The 19,995-nt window shown below is 49.2% G+C and overlaps 1 protein-coding gene across 6 annotated transcripts; it reads right to left on the bottom strand.

Moving 5' to 3' along the window:
• Positions 1–488: 488 nt before the first annotated feature.
• Positions 489–19,656, bottom strand: LOC117643411 (serine/threonine-protein kinase mig-15). Of its 6 annotated transcripts, none has more exons than XM_034382289.1 (24): positions 19,351–19,656; positions 18,655–18,720; positions 13,282–13,338; positions 11,440–11,484; positions 10,793–11,357; positions 10,550–10,708; positions 10,327–10,454; positions 10,106–10,244; positions 9,840–10,006; positions 9,213–9,233; positions 8,831–8,939; positions 8,629–8,740; positions 8,489–8,541; positions 8,316–8,404; positions 6,191–7,012; positions 5,167–5,274; positions 5,004–5,057; positions 2,748–3,057; positions 2,437–2,657; positions 2,175–2,345; positions 1,935–2,093; positions 1,742–1,852; positions 1,466–1,654; positions 489–1,380 (listed from the first exon to the last, which is right to left on the bottom strand). In XM_034382289.1, exons 1-24 carry the CDS (start codon positions 19,417–19,419, stop codon positions 1,297–1,299), a joined length of 4,008 nt encoding a protein of 1,335 aa, XP_034238180.1. In that variant the 5' UTR covers positions 19,420–19,656; the 3' UTR covers positions 489–1,296. The 6 variants fall into 6 exon arrangements, with proteins under 6 accessions (XP_034238180.1, XP_034238183.1, XP_034238182.1 ...); XM_034382292.1 differs by having other exon boundaries at positions 6,722–7,012; positions 9,840–10,015; XM_034382291.1 differs by having other exon boundaries at positions 2,748–2,925; positions 9,840–10,015.
• Positions 19,657–19,995: the final 339 nt, after the last annotated feature.

The raw sequence follows: 19,995 nt of genomic DNA on the forward strand, positions 1-19,995 counted from the left end.
AAGCGTACAACAAACTTCTCTTGTTAAACTGAGAAAAAGAAAACACACTATAACATACTATACAAAGTATTTACACTCTTGTATATACTCTCCTGTAAGGAAATCAGCTCGATGGTAGTTTTCTTGTTGTGGTAATGTTTAAAAAGGGCAGCCTGACCTTTTTTTTAGAAGGCATGACCCAACTCAAAAGATGTTAAAAAAGATGAAAACTTTTAAAAATTATCAGTCAGTAGGAGGACCAGCCCCCAAAATAAATGTAGATTAGAAATGCAGAATTTTTACGAGAAAGAAAAGACCGCTAATGTTTCACATGTGCTTTTGGCACTACACATTAAACAGAGCATTAAGTAATGTTGATGCTTTGATACATTGTTTCCAATGCAAAACAACATCTCCCAAACAAAATCCAAGACTCTGATGCAGAGCAAAAATAGGCCACTAGGATGTGGATCTTGCTAAAAATGAACAGGGAAAAAAAGAAGAGCTGATTCCCTCTCATGCCTCTCCCATCGTTTTTATTCTGTACATATATGCAAGGTAAAGAACCTCCCAACATCATAAGACTATGATGTAGAACAAGTCTTCTATAATGACATAATAAATGGAACTATGCTGTACTAATAGTAATAATTTGATACATGAGGTGTAAAGAATTATTACTATTGTGATAAATGACTAAAATAACTATTTTGTGACTTGTTGGCAGTTATCAGACTATCCAGACCATCTGAGGTACAGAGGATACCACCACCACCACATCTCACAAGATATTTAACACTTCTAAGCTGAGGCTACTGTTGTGCATGGCAGCAAGAATATTCAATATTGTTTCCTTTAAAAGTCAAGTCAAAAAGAACCCAGCTCAATGGCGTCCAAGATACAAGAAGATTGTTCAGAGATAATTAAAACAATATTTCTTTGCGGATTGTGATATATCAACACAACCTTGTCATGATCAACTCGCAGACTATTCTGGGTTGTTCAAATGGATTTCCAGTGATTAACACTGAAATTACCCCCATGAACAGTGCAGGTACTTCCATTCATGTAACCAACGATTACTTGATGGAGTCTGCACCAGCACTTCCAGTCAAAATACATTAGACGTAAATAAAAGACAACAAATACAAACAACTGTCACTAGATCTGAGTTCATTCATACAAAAAGACTTGCTTATGGGTTTCCATGACACAAAAAATAAGCATGACTGTGCCATGTATGCTTATACAAGGAGGACTATCAGTTACAGCATGGATACACCCATTAAAACAAAACAATAACAAAGCTACTTAAATTTACCAATTGGCCATGCCAGGTTTGTTCAAAGTCATGAAGTATATTTGGCATGAAGAACCACCTTTAGCAGATGAGAAGAATACCTACAAAACACACATAAATAAATTTTAACAAGATAATAATAATAAACTTAGAAAAAAGCGAAGGAAATCTTATTTTCCTAATTACCTTGTCATTCCTTTCACAGAGGAACTTTAGTCGCTGGGCCTTCTTATGCATAAAAACACCATCTAGATGCCCTGATTCCACACTGCGTATTTCTATGGCTTTGTTACCCCATCCCATAATTTGACCAGTCCCTATGTAGGCAACTGATGTTGGCATTTCACCCCATTGCAACACAATGTTCTTTGAGACCTGCATAAGAGGACGATAACGATGAATTAAAAGTCAGTCTAATGTAAGTACAAGAGATTATCATTTACATGCAGTATGTCCACATACCTTGCCATACGTATTTACATAAACTCCTTCATTGTCATAACACAACAAGAGCTGCATACCATTCGAGTTAGGAAGTGGCACAATGCAGTGAGGTGAAATAGGACCTTGAGACTGCAAAACAAACAAAAAAACAATAATGTTTTGGCAATTTTGAGTACAAATAATAAAAAGAAATAGAGTCTGATATTCTCACCATGCTAACATGCTTGGGAAGGTACACATCATAGACTGAAGCAGAATCAAGATCCACAGCATGGAATCCATCAGCAGACCCATATATCACTTTCAGGCGAGTACCTTCTTCAACAGTGAGGTCGACCAGAAGAGGTCGATGTTGGAGGTCTCCAAATGCCTGAAAGACACACAAAGCAATGGTAACCAAAGTAAAGGATCCGCAATGATCACCAAATAAAAAGAAACAGTGGGGCCTTACCTTGAACGCCATGAATTTGTGATAAGGTTTAGGTGCCCATGCATAAATTTCAATACTGTCCTTCAATGCAATTACAAGGAATTTGATACGTTCATACTTGACTATCTTAAAATGGACAGCTCCCTGTAGATCACCAACATTGATCCAACCATTGCGCCTTTCTACTTGTTGCTGAAAATTGTTAATTCATGGTGAGGAATAGATGATGAGTGGATAGAGTTAATATCCAAGATAACCAGAAACCAAAGGGATAATCTCTTACTTCAGTAACACCATCAGTGCGGAGGATTTTAGATTTTAACCAGGACAAGTAATATACTCGTACTCTGTTTTTCTTCCCTGAAATGGTAACGAGAATATTTTGGCCTTCTAACACTTCCATTTGTTGGAAACGTCGCCGCGAAATAAGTTGATAGACTTTCCCTTGGCCACTACGGTCCAGCAGCATCAAACCATTTTCAGTTCCAATCAATAAGTTGACACCTGCCATCAAGATAAGATAAGCATTCCAGTCAAAACAAGAAACCCTAAAGGGAAAGCTAGTATGTCTGGAGTTGTCATTGAAACACATACCCCATAATGCAGCACACAGAATTTCTGAGTTGAATCTTTTCTTGTATTTTCTTATCTCTGGTGTGTCCGCACCAAGATCATGTGAAGTAGGTGTGACATTCACATTGACGTGAGACTCCCTTCTGCTCGGACCCGAGCCTCCGGCGCCGAATCCAAACGTCAAGAATGACCTCTGTTTCTGTTGAAGAGGATTAAAGCCGGTTTGTGATGAGGGTGAAATGAGGGAGGACGATGATGCAGTGGAAGTGTTGGACGGACTTATTCGGGGCCCTCCAATACTACCACTTAGTCCCTTAATAGCTTGCCGATACTGTAAGAGAAACAAAAATGATACAAATTAGTTACAACTACAAGCGTTTGGGAAAAAAAAGGAGTTGCTAAAGACATGGTTTATTGATGGGAAAACTGGCAAAAACTCATGAAAGTTGAACAAACTTTTCAAATAAATTGGTGCGCAGTAATCTGATAAAACTAGCACAACTACTATTGAGATAAAATTTGATGCCATTTTAATCTAGATTAAATAGACTATCTATGGCTACAGAGAAGATGAAAAAATGTGTGAAGGAAATGTATTATTAAATTCAATGGGAGGTGTATCAACAATTTTTGCTACTGTATCATCAACACTAATATGTAAGAACGGGAAGATCAGGTATAACAATTGATTTTTCCTTGCTGACCCGGTTGCACTTCACCTTCTTTCAAATTTATTTTCCGGATGCATACCTGCATGCTTATAACTGTCACTAATCACATATGAGTATGTAAAACATGCATCACAAAACCAGGGCATGCAAAGAAAATGACAAATCTTCCACTAGCAAGGAAAACATTCAGTGTTTATTGCGAAAAGGCTGGCCACAGATGTCCCCAAGAAACATTTTTGCAACTGAGCTGCCTGATAATACTCAGAATTATTGGTGACCATAAAATGTGAGTACGCTCAGCAGAAACCTATGAACAGGAATTTCCCAGGCTTGTGAGTGTTCCTTCAAATTTATTGGATCACCTGTGTTTCCCAAATATCAATATGAAGACTTTAGTTTCATATTCAAGCTCCCAAGGTATTATAGACATTGATATTAGAAAACTAAGAGGACACAGTAAATAAAACAGCAACAATGAAAACACCCACACACAAACCAATTGAACATAAAATCACCATAGGCACCATACTTACATGAAAAGATAAAAAATTCTTGTCCAAGAGCTTCCCCTCACGTCAGTTAGTAGGTCAGAGCATGTATGATCGCGAGAAAAAATACAACACAGCATTAGTGAGATCCAAGCAGGCCGTCCAAAGTCGCGCTCAAAAATCCAGTAGCAAGCCCAAATGGGATTTAAGAAAACTGAAATGCCTTAAGGTTTTCCCTTCCCTCAGCAATAGGACATTAACATTAACCAACTTTTCTCATATTGTTTAATGACGGCCAAAAACAGAAGGGAGCCCTGCTGTAAAGCACACATTTCACCACATTCCACTAGCAGAAAAAAAAAATAGGTGAGGGAACATTCACAAGGAAGATAAAGCTGTTTACAACATTTCTTACAACTAGCTTCAATAAGTTGCAGGGATTAAAAAAATTACTCATTAACTCCAATAAAAAGGGCAAGATTTGATCATGCGTAATAAGTCTGGTTAGAGAAAGAAACTGCTCCATGCTGAACAGACTCCATCACCCAACCCTTTAATGGATTCATTTGCAAAATTGTAAAAGGGGGCTTAAGAAATATGTGAAAATAGTACAACTCACATTACTGAGGTTGATCCCCAATAATAATAAACAAGAGAAATTTAACAATGGAGAAATGTGGGTAAATGTGATATATAAAAGAATGCAATCCCAAAGCAAAACCATAATGAAGTTATGATCAGATCAGCAGAAGCTTCACTCCCATTGGTGATAAGCTTATTTGTTGTATAATTTCCAAAAAATTGTAAATGTGTATTATAAATTTTGTTTAGATTGTAATTCGTCTAAAAACTACGGCAATACAGTAATCCAACTATCTTGTAACTAACTACCAGTGAAACTTCCTGAAGAAGTGAATATAACAGATGGGGTGACTCAAACTAATAAAACATGGAAATTTTGTCTAAAATGCATTTACAATCAAGCAAGTCTATAAAATTTAAACTGCTGTAAGACAGTGAACAGAACAATGCGAAAGCTTTAACAATTGATTCACGAGTTGTCTCCGTTTCTCTCTTTTATTAAGAAGCATAAGGCAATTGAAATGAAGCCAACTCACCTCGTCACTGGTTGACTTGTCCTGCCTCTGATTGGGTGTTCCTGGGCTGGATGTCTGAATCAGAGCAAATAGTGTCATTACTATGTGATCATATTTATAGGATCATTGAGAATACAAAATAAATGAAAGGAGGGTGTGTGCGCGTCTTTGGTCAATTAATTACCTGAGTGAGAAGGTCAGGCAAAACAGAACTAGTTCTGGAACCAGGAGTACTAAGTTGTCCTGGAGATGAGTCCATGCGGTGGAATTCTCCACGGCGTTCCTCACGATTCTGCCAAAACAAACAAGCACTTTTAATACCCTGCAGCACTATGATTATTGGATAAGGTAGAAAATTTAATGAACAATTAAATCAAAACCTAAAATACAGAGTAAGAGGACAACATGAACACACAGATTCAACCATCACAGCATGCCTAGTTGACACACAAAGCTGGCAAAATGCAGTCAACACATACACATGCAGTCAAGTATCAGTAAGACATGCAAGTCTCTGCATTACAAAAGTCATCTCCCAGAAACAGTCTCAATGTTCATAGATACACATGGTAGATTTTTTTTTTCACAAAAGCGATGAGCCATTACAAAGCTGAACCTTATTTTTAGATAGCATTAGACACACATTATTATGAACTAAGAAATGAATGATGAAGTAAGAGAAACTATGTATGTGTTAAATGCTAAATGCATTAGTTAAAGGGGTGGCAAAATCTTATGAATCTTAGAGGAGAGAGTCACTGAATGTTATGTCAATCCATTGAAACAAACTTACAGCCAACCCTTTACACTCGTATAATAAAAAATACAACCCAGAATATTTCAGAATTTGTGAACTAAATGTTCCTAAAATGAAAGTAAGAATGTAACATATCAAATATGCCTTTTGAATACACTAATAAGGATTTGTGAACAGAGCTCACATCACAAAGTCCTGCACCAAAGCTAGCCATCTTTTCACACCACCTCATAATGAAGACCACACCAAAACCTACGAGTTTTCTCCCCTCTGTGCTCAACAGTCATACTTTCCTAACAATGTGGTTTCCTTGTTAATTTGAAGCTTTGTGTTAGTATTGCATGAAGTACTATAGACAAAAATAAAGGACAGGTAAAAGAAGTTTAAATATATAAATATAGACTTTGATTTCGTGCGTCATGGTCGGTGCTTGGTGACAGCGCCAACTAACCTGCCATTCCAAGAATCCACCTTGTCCACCACCACCCCCTTCACCTCGGTCCCCTGGACTGCTGCTATTGCTGCCACTGCCATTGCCATTAGCGAAGCCATTGGCATTACTGCTACGACGCCAAGCTCGCATCAATACAATATCGCCTTCAGTCTTCTCTCGCCGTGGTTTCACAGCAGACCAGTCACTTCCAGCATTCTTAGGAATTAAATCAGTTCCACCACTCTTCCAATCAGTGAGTACTGGCTCCCCACTTGGTTTTCTTCCTGGCATAAATCTGCTTTTTGACGGAGTTTCTTTTCCATACAGCTCTGAGCTGATGCCCGCCACAATAGAGGCAGCTATTTCTGAACCACGTCTCCCATTGTTGTAAGAAAAAGTTACGCCAGACCCTTTGGATGTATCAGAAGGGGGAGTGGATTCAAAAACTAAAGCAGAGTGACGATTGGACCGACTAGGGAAGAAATCCGAGTTTTCTCGCCGGAAAATATGTCTCTTAGAATCTACATGCTTCAGCTGAGATTCTCGCACCTTATTTTCTGGAGTGCTAGATGATGGAGCATTGGATACACTGCTTCTTGATGGTGATGACTTAACAATGCTATTTTCCCCATCTTCAAAACCAGGATTGTCAAAGCTTTTACTGTTGCGATCTGATTGTTTCTTGTTGGCCTCTTTTGAGCGATTAGATTCGTCACTGAGCCGATCAAGACGGGCATTAAAGCCTTGGAAGAAACGATCAAAGTCCCAATCTTTCAGGAGCTGTTGATCAGCCAGCTCGGAATTGCGAACACTACTCCTCTTGCTGTCACCTCCATGTTTCTGAATCATCATTCATTTGACAACATAAAAAAAAGAAAACAAGAAAAAATTATGAATGAAATTAAAAAGATAAACTGGATGTTTCAAACACAACAGAATAAATCAAAACAGAATGAAAAAAAAAATCTTCATTAAATTTAAAGTCAGCTAACTTTGTTGTACAATGCTGTTGAATGAAAAATACTTTGTTGAGCACAAACTGTGTGACTGACATGAAAGCAAGAATACCAGCTGTCTAAGATATGTCTAACCCCTTTATCAAAGTGATGCTTCATAACAACAATGGAGTACTGCTGATGTGTAATCATGTGTCACGGTAAAGGGCCCAGCCCTTTCCCAACAAGGGAGGGAACACTCATCGTCACTACAAGGGAACAAATCAATGTTCATGCTATCTGACGAATTCAAAGCAAAGCAAGATGGTAGCTATAGAACGTATTATTCCTTCTAGCAGCCAACACTAGGAGGATTTGCTCTAATAAACAAAAATGAAAGAAAAGTAAATGAGATAGCTATAATAATAATTAGAAATCATAAAAATTAAACTTGGAGACAAAATATCCTGCAATTGATATTTTCTTTATCTTTTCAACAAGAGCAGAATGTAGCTGTTACACTGACAAGAAATGCTCTTGCATCAAAGCTGGGTAATCGCACAAAGCGAAAGCGTGGCGTGCAGTTTGTGACAAACTTGCAGCGCAGCAAACACCACGGAAGTGAAAGCATGCTGATAGCAAGTTAATCAGTGCTAGCCACAAAAGAGCTACTAATGCATAAATGTCTGAAAAAAATCCAAACTTAAATGCACTCTTTAGGTCATAAGCAATGCTTTGAATTGCCACTTAGGCCAGACATATCACAAACATTAAAAACCACAAATTGTTGATTTTTTTTTTTTAAAGGAAGGAAACAAATTTTTAAAAAGGCTTCCAAAAAATATTATTAAAGAGTCAGGAGCACGTGCATTAAGGGGTAGGCGGACACATAATTGCTATGGCTTAATTACAGTTCTCTGCTAGATCGTACAACGCAAAATGAATGGATAAAGAACACAGTATAAAAGTGTTCGCTAATTGTATTTAAGAGAAAGTGCAACAAATCCTAAACTAAATTTGAGCCAAATGCCAAAATGCAATAACTGAGTAAGTGTTAGTCTCATTATTAAAAATCTTTTATACATTAAGCAGAGCTGGAATAAGAATAAATCACCAATCACCAATCATTTCTCCTTTGGGCAGGCAGCTGTAATTGTGCCAAATTTGTACAGTGAAAAGGGAATGAGATACATGTATGGCAGACTCACCCTTATCATGACAAGTGTCCTTTCCCCACTTTCTTCTTCATCAGGGGTTGGAGGAAGAGGTCGATTAGGAGCCCCACTTGATGACGGAGCTAAAAGCACAAAAATTGTCCATTTAAGCACACAGTAGTACAGAAACTACGGTACAATGTTTGGAAATGGATATCGACAAATACCTGGTTTTGGTGCATGTGCACCATGTTCGTCAGGTCTGTAAGGGAATTCTGGTCTGCAATTTTGTAAAGAAATTACCAGTTAGTGGATAAACTTGATCCATCACTTCCAAATTTGAAGACAAAATGAAATCTTTACTTACAGAGGCTTTGGTGGGTCACTTGCAAGCAATGTGCCATCACTTCTGACTCGACCAATATCTTCATCATCATCTGAATCAGACTCCAGCAGGGACAGATGTTGGCTTCCAGGAGCTTGAAAAGGTTTTAAGACATCAATATTTTGAGAGACATAGAAACACCCAGATCTAAAATCTGTGGCACCTGCAGACCCCACATACTTACTTTGAGACTTCGAACCGTTTTGGCTAGACTGGTGGTGGGACGATCTTGCAGGCCTGGCTGGAGGCTGTTCACTGACTGCAGCTCCAGACGAAGAGCTTGAGGCTCCACTCTACAAACATCAAAAGAGACAAGTCAAGAACGAAAAGCAACAAACGAGAAACACACACACACATAATAATTAAAGATTTCCTTTCGAAGTGAAATCACAATAAAACCAGACTGGAAAAACATGAAAGCTGGAGGAATCGTCTCCACAGCTTACAAGTTGATGTTTATAACTTGACTCTGCAGTAGACATAAATAAGTAAACATGCATAGAAGGAAACAGAAAATACAAGTTTGATCCAGCTTCTTGAGTATTGCAAGATCAAAGAATTATTACCTCTGGTCTCCTTGGTGGCAGCTGAGTTGCAAGGTCGTCCAAAGAACAGGCACATTGAGCAAACAAAAAAGTTATTAAAAAGCCAAGTTCCCAAGATAGCAACAGAAAGAGGAAAAAGAAAAAGGAAGCTGTGCCACATACTACAGCTAGTTCCCATTCCACTACAATATAAGATCTGTATAGTGCAAGATTTGTCTATTAAATTCTAGGTTTGTATGCAAGAAGAAGAGTCAGCCACCATTATTCTTATGAAACTTAAGTTATTAAAATTGCTGGGGAGTGGAAGAGAGAAAATAAAAGAAAGAAACGAAAGGCTTGGCATGATGTTGAAGGGAGTTCGTGGCAACGAAAGAGAACTTCGTGGTTTTGGACCGAGTTTTCAGACTTCACATCAGTCCACGTGCAATTAAATTAATAAAGGGGCAGTGGACCTAAAATCAGGCTTTGATTAAGGTTCTTTTACTCCACTGATAGGATATCATGTCATAACAATTTGAAGAAGCTTTACACAGTGCGAGCTAGACTTTAATACCAAGACCAAGCAGCATAATCCTTTTCTTATCTCTTTTCTTTATGTAAATAGTTTTAAAGTGAGGGAAGAAGAAACAGCGAAGATGTGATACTAACCATAGGTTTGAAGCCATGGGAGTTTCTTTGCTGCTGTGGATGCGCTGAAGGCGCAGCAGCAGGCTGGTGATGCGCATGGTGGTTTCCATGAGGTGTGGAGGGCTTCCCTGGAGGTCTGCTGTCGTCCTTGGGAGGAGGTGGCAAGGGCCGAGATGGAGGATGGGGGTCTGGAACCACTGATGACCGGTCAAAGCACAGAACACACACATGAGAATGAACAAAAAGTTCTTTCTTGGAAAAGTTTGGAAATAAATAAATTTACGCACCAATAAGTCTCTGGGGGATGGGCGGTCTTGCTGGTGGGCCTGGGTCTGGTATTTCTTCACGTTCTCCTTTCCTCCCATGTTTGGGATCTTTGCCTTGGTCATTGGCAGAGCGCCCATCTGGTCTTCCCTCTCCACACAACTGCAAACAAAGAGACAAGGTAGAGAAAGGTTGAAGATAATTATAGGAAATTTGATGTGACACAAGATGAAAATTTGCATACCTGGAGCTGTGCAAAAGTTCTTCTAAGTGTGTTGTCCCCTGGAGCCTGGACAATGGAAGATGGTTCACCAGCCACTGCAGGCTCTTCGTCTTCATTCTCAGAGCCACTGTAATGGTAATCTTCTCTTTCTGCAACCGGCACAAAGACATAAAAGGTGTGTACTTGTAAACAACAATAAAAAAATATGAGACAATGCCATGTACATCTGAAGGAATGATCATACCTTTTTCCTGCTTTCGTTTCTTGCAACGATCTATATGATCCTTCAACTGAATACGAACTTGTCGCTCAGTTGGCTGATCTCGAATGAAGGGGTGTTTGAGCAACTGTTCTGTGTAGGGCCTCTGATGGTAGTCTTTGACAAGTACAGTTTCAATAAAACCTAGAAGGAAAAAAAAGGTCCATATTACTGTGGTTATTTTTTTAACCTTTAAATACATACTTTATAAGAGAGAAGAAAACTTACTATGGAAGCGCTTAGCCCACTTCTTGGATTTCAATCGAGCTGGTGGATTTCGAGGGATGAGGAAAAGTGCACGCATAGGATGAAGGTCACAAAGAGGTGGTTGAGATTCTGCCATCTCCAGGGCAGTGATACCCAAAGACCACAAATCACTCCTATTATCGTAAGTGGCATCTGGATTCTCATCACAAGCAATAACCTCAGGGGCCATCCAGTAGGGAGTACCAATGAATGTGTTCCTACGACCAATTGTTCTGTCTAGTTGAGCACTTACACCAAAGTCCACAAGTTTGACTTCGGCATTGTCAGTCAGTAAAACGTTTTGTCCCTTAATATCTCTGTGAATGACTTTGTTGTTGTGAAGGTACGCTAAGCCCCTTAAGATTTCTCTGCAGATGTACGCAATCCACTCCTCTTTCAGCGACTGGCCCTTGGTAGACTTGACCAAATCCGTCACAGATCCTGCACCACAGTACTCCATAACAAGCCAAAGCTGGTCATCCTTGCCAGGAGGACTCTTTTTAATGAAGGCACCATAGTAGGTAGCAATATTTCGGTGGTTTGAGTACTGAAAAAATTTAGAAAATTAGTTTTATGATACAGGTAAAATTTGCACCTGAACAGAAAAATCACTCTTAGCTACTACTCACTTTCTTTAAAACATTAATTTCAAGTTTTATTTCCTCCTCTTCATCCTGTAACAAGAAAGAAACAAAGCCAGTTGGTAAAATTGACAGCTGAGACATAAAAAGAATTAAGGAAAAGAGGGGGAGGGGAAGGGAGGCAATTGTATGGGAGCAGTGCGCGCAGCATGCAGCGGGGTCAAAAGGAGTTAGAAGAGAGGGGGGGGAGGGGGGGGGAAGCCTCGATGTCGTCAGGGCATGAGTCATTTAGAGCGGATCGCAGGATGGGAGGGCATCCACGAGACTCCGGGAGTCCAAGGCCTCGCGAGGAGAGGAGGAGAGGGGAAGAGAGAAAAAGAGAGAGAGAAGGGGAGGGGGCAGTCCCTGACAGTGCACAGAAGCTATCCATGGATGTGGTGGTGAGTCACCGATGACAGGGGCCGGGCCGGGCCGGGCCGGGCCGGGCCGGGCCGACGGAGACGGGCGTGGCGTAAGTGCAGCTGCCCGGCCGGCGCGGCGCCTCGTCGCCAGCGTGCAGTACCAGACCCTGCTGGCCGCGCGTGCGCCTAGCAGCGCTGCCTAGCGCGAGCGGGGCTGAGCGAGTCCGCGCCAAACTCGGCGGGGACGAAGGGGGTGGGGGATTAGCTTTAATGCAGTCTGGATTAATCAGAGCGGCCGCGGCTCGGCAGGTAGTCAGGCGGCCCGCGGGTCCACCGACCTCGCCGTCGTCCAGGACGAACGTAACGAATCGTCGGCGTGTTCCTGGAGGCCCGCGTCGGCCATGCAAGCCGTCCGCTCCTTGCTCTCATGTCAGCTCTCCCGCACGCCGCGCCCTCGGCGGCGTCATGAGAATTTCACATCCACCTTTGCCCCGCGCGCCGCGAACGCACCACGAGCGCCCGGCCGCGCACCGCCGAAGAAAGCCACATAAAGGCGAGGCAAAACAGTCGTGCACGGGCACGGCGGGCACCGGCATGGGAAAAACGCCTCCCCCCACCATTCCGCGCGCTCGCGTGCGCACCGCGATTCACACCGACCCGATGCGGCAAAAGGGGGAGGGGGAGCCTGGAGAGGCACTTGGGCACGTCCTTGAGGATGCGTGTCTTGTCACCTTCAACGAGGGGCCTGGCTGCCTGGCGTAGCCTGGCGCCTAGCTCTGCGGCGCGGTGGTGCCGCAGCGGGGCGGCTCTGCAGCGCGAGGCGCGAGGCACCGCCCCCCACCCCCACCCACCCCGCTGCGGCATCTACGAGTCTCCTCAGGGCGCAACGACTCTACAATGTTAAATCAAATTAAGGTGCGCTGAATTAAGGCAGCGGTACAGACTCTCCTGGAATTCCCTCAATCAGTCGTCGTCCGCCGCGCTGCCTAGCCCAGCGACTACGAAGGATCGTCTCGTCGCTCTGGCTCTGTCGCACTCATGGCGCGTCCCATAGGGGTGCGAGAGAGACAGCTGCACGCGCGCACGCCCGTTCGGCGGGAAAGTGCACACAACGGGGGCGAACGGCACAGCGCGCGGCAGCCTTGAGTCGTGTCGGGGCGGCCGGGGCGGCCGTGGAATGTGGGGCGGACTTGCGGACTCGCCGCGCCGCGCCCCGAGAGACATGGGAGTGTGCGCTGGAAGGGCAGGCCGGGGCGGCCAGCGCGGCCAGGCCGACTACCGTTCCATATGCTCTTACATATTGTTCTCCTCCAGCGGTCCGTGACAAGGGACTCGCGGCCGCGGGAGGCATCTTCAGAGAGCGAGCGAGAGAGATATGGGGGAGAGAGAAAGAGGAGGGGGAAAACCAACGTGGGCGAAAGGGGGGGGGGGGTCTTTTGTTTTACTTTTCAAATTGGGTTAGGTTTGAAAAGTTTGAGCAAGTACTCACCTCGGTGACGTCCATGACCTTGATGGCCGCAAGCTGGCCCGTCTTGGTGTGCCGACCCTGCAACCGACAAAAAGCACGCCGTCAGAAGCAAGAAACGCGCACACGGACCATGGGGCGGACGCGCAATTAGAACCTTATCATCGACGAATCGCTCATGACGCCGCACTGGGCGCGGCGCGGCCGTACTGCAGGCTCATTCCGAGCCGCTTTTCTTGTCTCTCTCGCACTCGCGGCGACCCCATCGGGGCGCGAGAAAGACAGTGGGGCGGCGCGGCGGCCGCCGAGAAGCCTCCCATGTTCGGCACGCCCGGGCACGCCCGTCGCGTTATCGGCGACGACGTCCACGTCGCCGGCCGCGCTGGAGCCGAGCAAAAAGTGTGCAGTATCCGCCATCCGCCGCCATCGGGGTTCGGGTCATTCCCCGATGGCGCCCCGAAGCTGGCCCGGCCCGGTCCCGGGTGACGACAGCGGCGAGCACGGCGCCGCGACCCCGACCCGACCGCAGGCCGCGCCGACGACCCGCCAGAAAGTAATCGGCTAGACCGCAGGTCGCGTCCAGCCAGTGCAGGCCCGGCCCGGCCACAGTATTTTCATGGCGTGGATACCCCACGCGTCGGCCACCTCACTTCCCATGAGCCCCCAACCCATGGCGGCATCGCGGCGAGGCCATGGAAGCCGCGGCGGGGGCAAGGACCTGGCGGGGGAGGGGGGGTAATGCCGCCGGCCACGCGGCCCCACGCGGTCCCTAGGCCCCACGACCCGAGGCGAGGCCCCAGAGGCACCCGTCGAGGCACCGAGTCCCGCGGCAGGCTGGCTGGGCTGGCCGGGCTGGCTGGATCCAGCGTTCGAATCGGCGGGGCGGCGGCGAGAGGCGGCAGGCTGCTTCCGAACGGCTCTGTCTCTCTCGCACCCCGACGGCGCGCCCCGCGAGTGCGAGAGAGACAGAGAGCCGTTCGGAGGCAGCCCCGGCGGGCCTAATGAGGAGCACGGGGCTCCGAGCCGCGCGGAGCCGCGAGGGGGGCGTGGCACAGCGAGGCACAGCGAGGCACGGCGAGGCACCTGGCTCCAAGCGCGGCCGCGGCTCCGCAGCTCCGCGGTGAGGCGATGGATGGGTCTCGCACTCACACCTCGCCAGCCAGCAGGCTGCCTCTCTCGCTCCATCCCGGGACGCCCCACGAGTGCGAGAGAGAGCAGTGCTCAGCCTGCAGCCGGCCGGCCACAGCCACGCCGAGCCAAACGCGGCATACAGTCACATACACTCCCGCGGTGTACTACACGACGGCGAGTCGAAGCAGCGAGGCGTTGGCACAGCAAAAATCACCCGTTTGGAAACATCAAACTAGTTTCACGGCGACGCGCCTGCAGCGCTGCAGCGCTCGCAAGTGTGCCAAAGACACTGCTGATTGGCTGGGAGTGACATCAGAGGGCGTGTTTCAATGTGTCGACCGACGGCCAGCTACGGGGGCCGCCCCGCCCCGCCAGTGTGGTGGACGCGGCGGAGTGGCACTTTCTTTATTTTTTGCGACTGATAGTAAGTGGATGACCCCCTTCGGAGAGCGCGGTCGGTCCCCGCCCGGTCCCCGGCCACTGTCCGCCCGTCCGGACAAGGCCTTGCGGAGCGCCCATAGTGTGGCTCTGCCTCTCTCGCACCCATACGGCACGCCCCATAAGTGCGAGAGCAAGAGAGGGAGAGAGAGACGCTGCAGAGAATCAATATGTCCGCGCGTCCCGCCATGGTCCGCCGGCAGCAGGTCACCCGACCGTATCAGACGGGCCTGGCGGCCTGGCCGGACCGAAGCACGTCTCAGAGTGCCTCGGTGTGCAGAGAGTCCTGCAGCCGGCCGGGCGGTGGCCGACCGGAGACGGGCTTATCATATCAGGACTGCAGCGCGACACACGACACGGCCAGCGACGCAGTGAGGACGCAGCGTGCTGCGCAGAGGAGCCTCTGATTCACGCCTTGCCCGAATCGGACGGGCGCGGCGCAGTCGCGGCGCAGTCGCGGCGCCGGGCTGCAGAACCGATTCTCAGAGGCGTTTTCGTCGCTCCGTCTCTCTCGCACTCGCGGGGCATCCTGTACAAGTGCGAGAGAGACGGACGACTCTCGGAATGAGCCTGCTGTACTTTCCCGCTGGACGCAACGTCACCTCCGGATGATGCGCACCGGGCCGACGCCAAACGCCAAGCACGCCAGCGCCAACGACGCGCGACCGGCGTGACGTCACGGCAGTGCTCTCTGTCTCTCGCGAGAGTCCCCTGGGAGTGCGAGAGAGACAGACAGAGCGACGAAAGCGGTCATTCGTTGGTCGTTCCCCGCAACACGTCCGCCCGCCCGGCGCACCCCAGGACCGCTGCACCGGCTAGGCCCTGATGGCCCTGATGGCGCTGCGGGTCCCGCTCCGGCACGCGGTGACACACACAGTTTTTGCAGTGTCGCCACCGACCCATTAGCATACTGGCACACGCCTGGACGGCGGCCCGGACCAGCCTGGACCCGCAAGGCGCGCGTCACCGCCGCTGGGTCGCCGGCCAGCACCGGCCAGCGCCCCGGGGCCCGGGGGCCAGTTGGAGTGGCTCCGTCCCTCTCGCACTCGTGGGGCTGGTGCGCACTGGTGCGGCGTCCCGCAGGGGTGCGAGAGGGACAGAGAGACGACAGACTCGCGGCCGGTGCGGCGTCCGCGTCGTCGCCGTGAATTAGCTCGCCTGGATGAGCAGCCTGAGTGAGCAGCGCGCCCGTGTCCGCCCCGCCACACCCCGCCCCGCCACGCCCCGGCAGAGACAGGGCCCCGGCCCCACCCCACGGGCGTACGGTGCCGCCGCTGGCGCCGCCCGGCGACACGCTGCTTTGGACCGTGGTGTGCCGCTGCGCCACGCTGCGCCGCGAAGGGCCACGAAGGGCCAGTGACAGTGGTGACAGTGCGGAGGGCGGCCAAAGCCCAGGGCAGCCCAGCCCAGGGCTCGACCTGCCCGAGCCCGCCCCAACCCCAACCTTGCGCCTCGCCGTGTCTCAGAGGACGAGGACAGGGCGACGGCCTCGCCGTGCCGTGCCCCTCCAGGGGAAGCCCGGCGTCGCAGTGCCCCCGCCCCCCGGCCCTGCGCCCGCCCTGCGCCCTGCAGGCCAATGTGTAGCAACGAAGCCCCATCGACGCAGCGCGCGCAGCGCAGTGAAAGGAAACATTGAGAGGCAAAGACGACCAGCGCCAAAAAAAGAGGGGACTCGACGCGAACCAGTATTCGAACCCGGGCCGCGCCGTCACCAAACTGGTCTGGAGGACTTTGCCCGCTCCCTTTGGCGGGGCGGGGCGGGGAGCGTTCTTTCCCCGACTGAGTGCCTTTCACCCCGTCATGGAGGCGAGGCGGGGCGGCGGCCACGCCCACGACGTGCTCGCTGAGGGACAGGACGACGAGGAGGACGGAGAGGACGACGACCACCAGGACAAAAGGAGCCCCACGTCCGAAGGGGGCGGCTGCATGCCGTGGCACGTGGCAACGACGGACTTGTAGGAGTCGCGTCCGGTGCGGACGAATCCGTAAACGCCCCGCCCCGCCCCGCCACCATCAAAACACGGCGGCTACATCAATAAACCCCGGCTGGCTACCATCGCCGCGACCCGAAGCGCGACTCGCGGTGCTGTCGTCGCCCCGTCTCTCTCGCACTCGCGGCCCGTCCCGGCGGCGGCGCGAGAGGGACGGGGCGGCGGTTCGGAAACGCCCCACGGCGTGGGCAGGCCGCCTGGCCGCCGGTGCTTGGGAATCGGATTGGAAGAAAGGGCCTGTCGGCCTGTAGTCCGATTCCGAGAGTCGTTTTCGTCGCGCTGTCTCTCTCGCACCTATACGGGGCGCCCCACGAGTGCGAGAGGGACAGAGCGACGACTCTCGGAATCGTTCTGCTGGCGTCCGGGATGGGGCCTCCGCCCGCGGCCATGCGATGCGCCGCCGCGCCGCGCCACTGGATGGCCACTAGATGGGCCCAACTAGATGGGCCACTCACAGACACGTCGTCTGGCGACGCCTTACCTTTACGGCCTTTACGGCCCCGCCGCGCATCATGGCCAATCAAAACTAGAACGAGAAATGGGTGGAGGAATTCGAGGCCGCCCGGCGGTCGGGACGTCGAGAGCAGTGGCGGAGCAATCTCAGTCGGGGGAGGAGGGGGGGAGGGGGGGTGCCCGCCCTTGGACTTCCCTTTGGTGCAGACTGCAGCCGCGACGGTGCGGCGTCGCGTGGAGGAAGCGTGCATTCCCTTCCCATTCCCCGGGCCGCTTCGCCTGCCTCGCCACTTCCGCACACAAACTACAAACCGCAGCGCCGCGGCGACACGACGCAGATCGCGGTGCCTGCGCTGCCGCCGAGCGATGCCGAGCGATGCCGCCACGCCGCACACCGTTTCGTCGCTCTGTCTCTCTCGCGCGCCGACGGCACGGCCCGCGAGTGCGAGAGAGACAGAGCGACGAAACCGCTGCACGGAATCATGGAATCGGCATGCTGCGTATTCGCCGTTGCGCCGCCCCACTGGAGAAGCAATAGTATCGTGTAGATACAGTGCAGGGACTCTGCGAGCGGAAGGCGGCTTGGGCGCTCGCCTCGCCTCCCAAGAGCCGGGCACGCCGGGCAGCAGCCACAATCAACGAGTGTAGTGGCGGGGCGCGGCGCGGCGCGGAGCAAGGCGCGCAACAAAACACACTCCAACAACTCTCCCCGATAACGTTCGAATCCGGACAGAGGAGACGCCAAACGCGGCTCAAGCAGGCATTTCCCTGGTCTCTATCGACTTTCGTGTCCCTGTCTCTGTCACTCTCACACGCCAGGGCGGGGCGGGGGGAGGGGGAGGCCCTCCGAAGCCTGCATGCAACTTGCTGGGGCAGGCCGGGCCTGGCTCGACACGGGGGTACCAGATGTCGGCCAGGGTAGCAAGTCCAGGAGGGAGGGGGAGGGGGAAGGCGTCAATGAGTGCAGGGGTGAGGGAGGGAGAGAGAGAATGGCGAGGGGAATCGGGGATGGGGGGGGGGGGTGCAGCGTCCCTACTGCAGCACGTGCACCACGCACCGCGTGAGATGACACACACAAAGACACGGCCGTTTCCGCCAGCCAGAGAGCTTTGCTCATGAGCGCCCCCCTCCCCCTTTCCCCACTTCTCTTAATAGTACCAATCCCAACAACAAAGAGTCGCTTAATTTTTTTTCCACGGTCCTGACTGACCAATGACTTGATTCAGACTGACCAATGAATTAAATCACTCTGCCCAATGAGACCAATCCCTTTTGAGGCCGGCTTAATCAGTTCAGACAAAGCTGCAAAGTGTATCCGACTGACAGCTCACAATCTCAGAGAAAGTTGTCGTTTTCTATGATCGGTCCAATTATAAGATCTTACCTTGTACACCTGTCCATAGGTCCCATTTCCGACCACCTCAATCAGCTCAAAAATGCCAGCTGGTTCCTGGAAAAGGGAAAAGAAACAGTTGATATACATCATGTGTGAGATGATTTGACGACTAGTGTCAAGTATACTTCATTTTGAGAAAAAAATGCTATGAATGTGAAAAAAATAAAATAAACTCAGACAAGGATAGCAAGGAAAATTTGGTGTTGCAAGATTTAAAAAACATAACAACAAAAGTCAATACAATGAGACCATTGGTGTAAGTTATAACATAATAAAAAGTTTCAGTCTTTGAATGAATACGAAACTATTTAAAAGTAGGAGTTTTCTAGAAAACTAGGAAAAGGACAAGTAATAGAGAGAAGGGAATAGCAGACATGAACAACATTGACAATTTGTTCAGAAGCATGACACCTCTCACAACACAGGTTAAGTTCACAGAAGATCAGGGTGAAAGAAGTTTGAGATGGAGTGCGAAATAGAGCAACAAACATAACTAGGGATTAGAAAAACCGCTTCTGCGGGTCGATATAAACAAAGCAGTCAGAAAAAGAGCAACAAAGACTGAACTTGATAAACAGACCACAAACAATAACACAGATTTTGGGTAAAAATCGACAGATGGAGTTGAAATTTGGTGACAAGATAAAACACGGCCGCGCCTTTCGAGTGCTGCTGCTTGCTTACCTTGAGCGCGTTTAAATCTATCTCATCCAGTGAACAATTCACACTGGGAGCAAGGGAGTTCTGCGCCATCTTGCTGGTGGGTGCCAGAGGCAAAACACTGCGACCACTCGAACAATTCACTCGGTTTGGCGGCGCTGCCGACCGGCTAAACAGTGCACTCTAGTCCAATGTGCCCCGGCGGTGAACGCTACCTCCATAAAACAAACGGATTTGGCCCACGGAAAGTGGGAGTCTCCATTCCGCGAGATCGTCACACCTATCAACGCTCCAGGCCAGACACAAGTGACGTCAGCTAGCACCGCCCTCCACTAGTTGGGGCCGTGGGCAGGAACGCTGCGGCGCCGACGCGCAAGGCCCCGACCGGCGCTGCCACTCCACCGCAACGAAAACCACGCGCCTCTCGCGCCGCGAAAGCGGGATTTACGCGTCGGAGAACTGTAGAATGGTTGATACTAAACGTTCGCAGTTGACAAGGAAGCTTTCTAGTGTGTTTTGACCATACGCGGGAGTAACTTTGAGGTTCACTAGAAAAAAAGGCTGTCAAACTTAAACTTCCCTCCGCACCGCATCGATTTAAAGTCAATGAACTTTTTTCGTCGTCACTTATGTTGGAAAGCGGCACCTTATCTGCTGGTGTCAACAGTT

This window comes from Thrips palmi, unplaced genomic scaffold, assembly GCF_012932325.1.
Source record: "Thrips palmi isolate BJ-2018 unplaced genomic scaffold, TpBJ-2018v1 HiC_scaffold_17, whole genome shotgun sequence".
Taxonomy (NCBI): domain Eukaryota; kingdom Metazoa; phylum Arthropoda; class Insecta; order Thysanoptera; family Thripidae; genus Thrips; species Thrips palmi.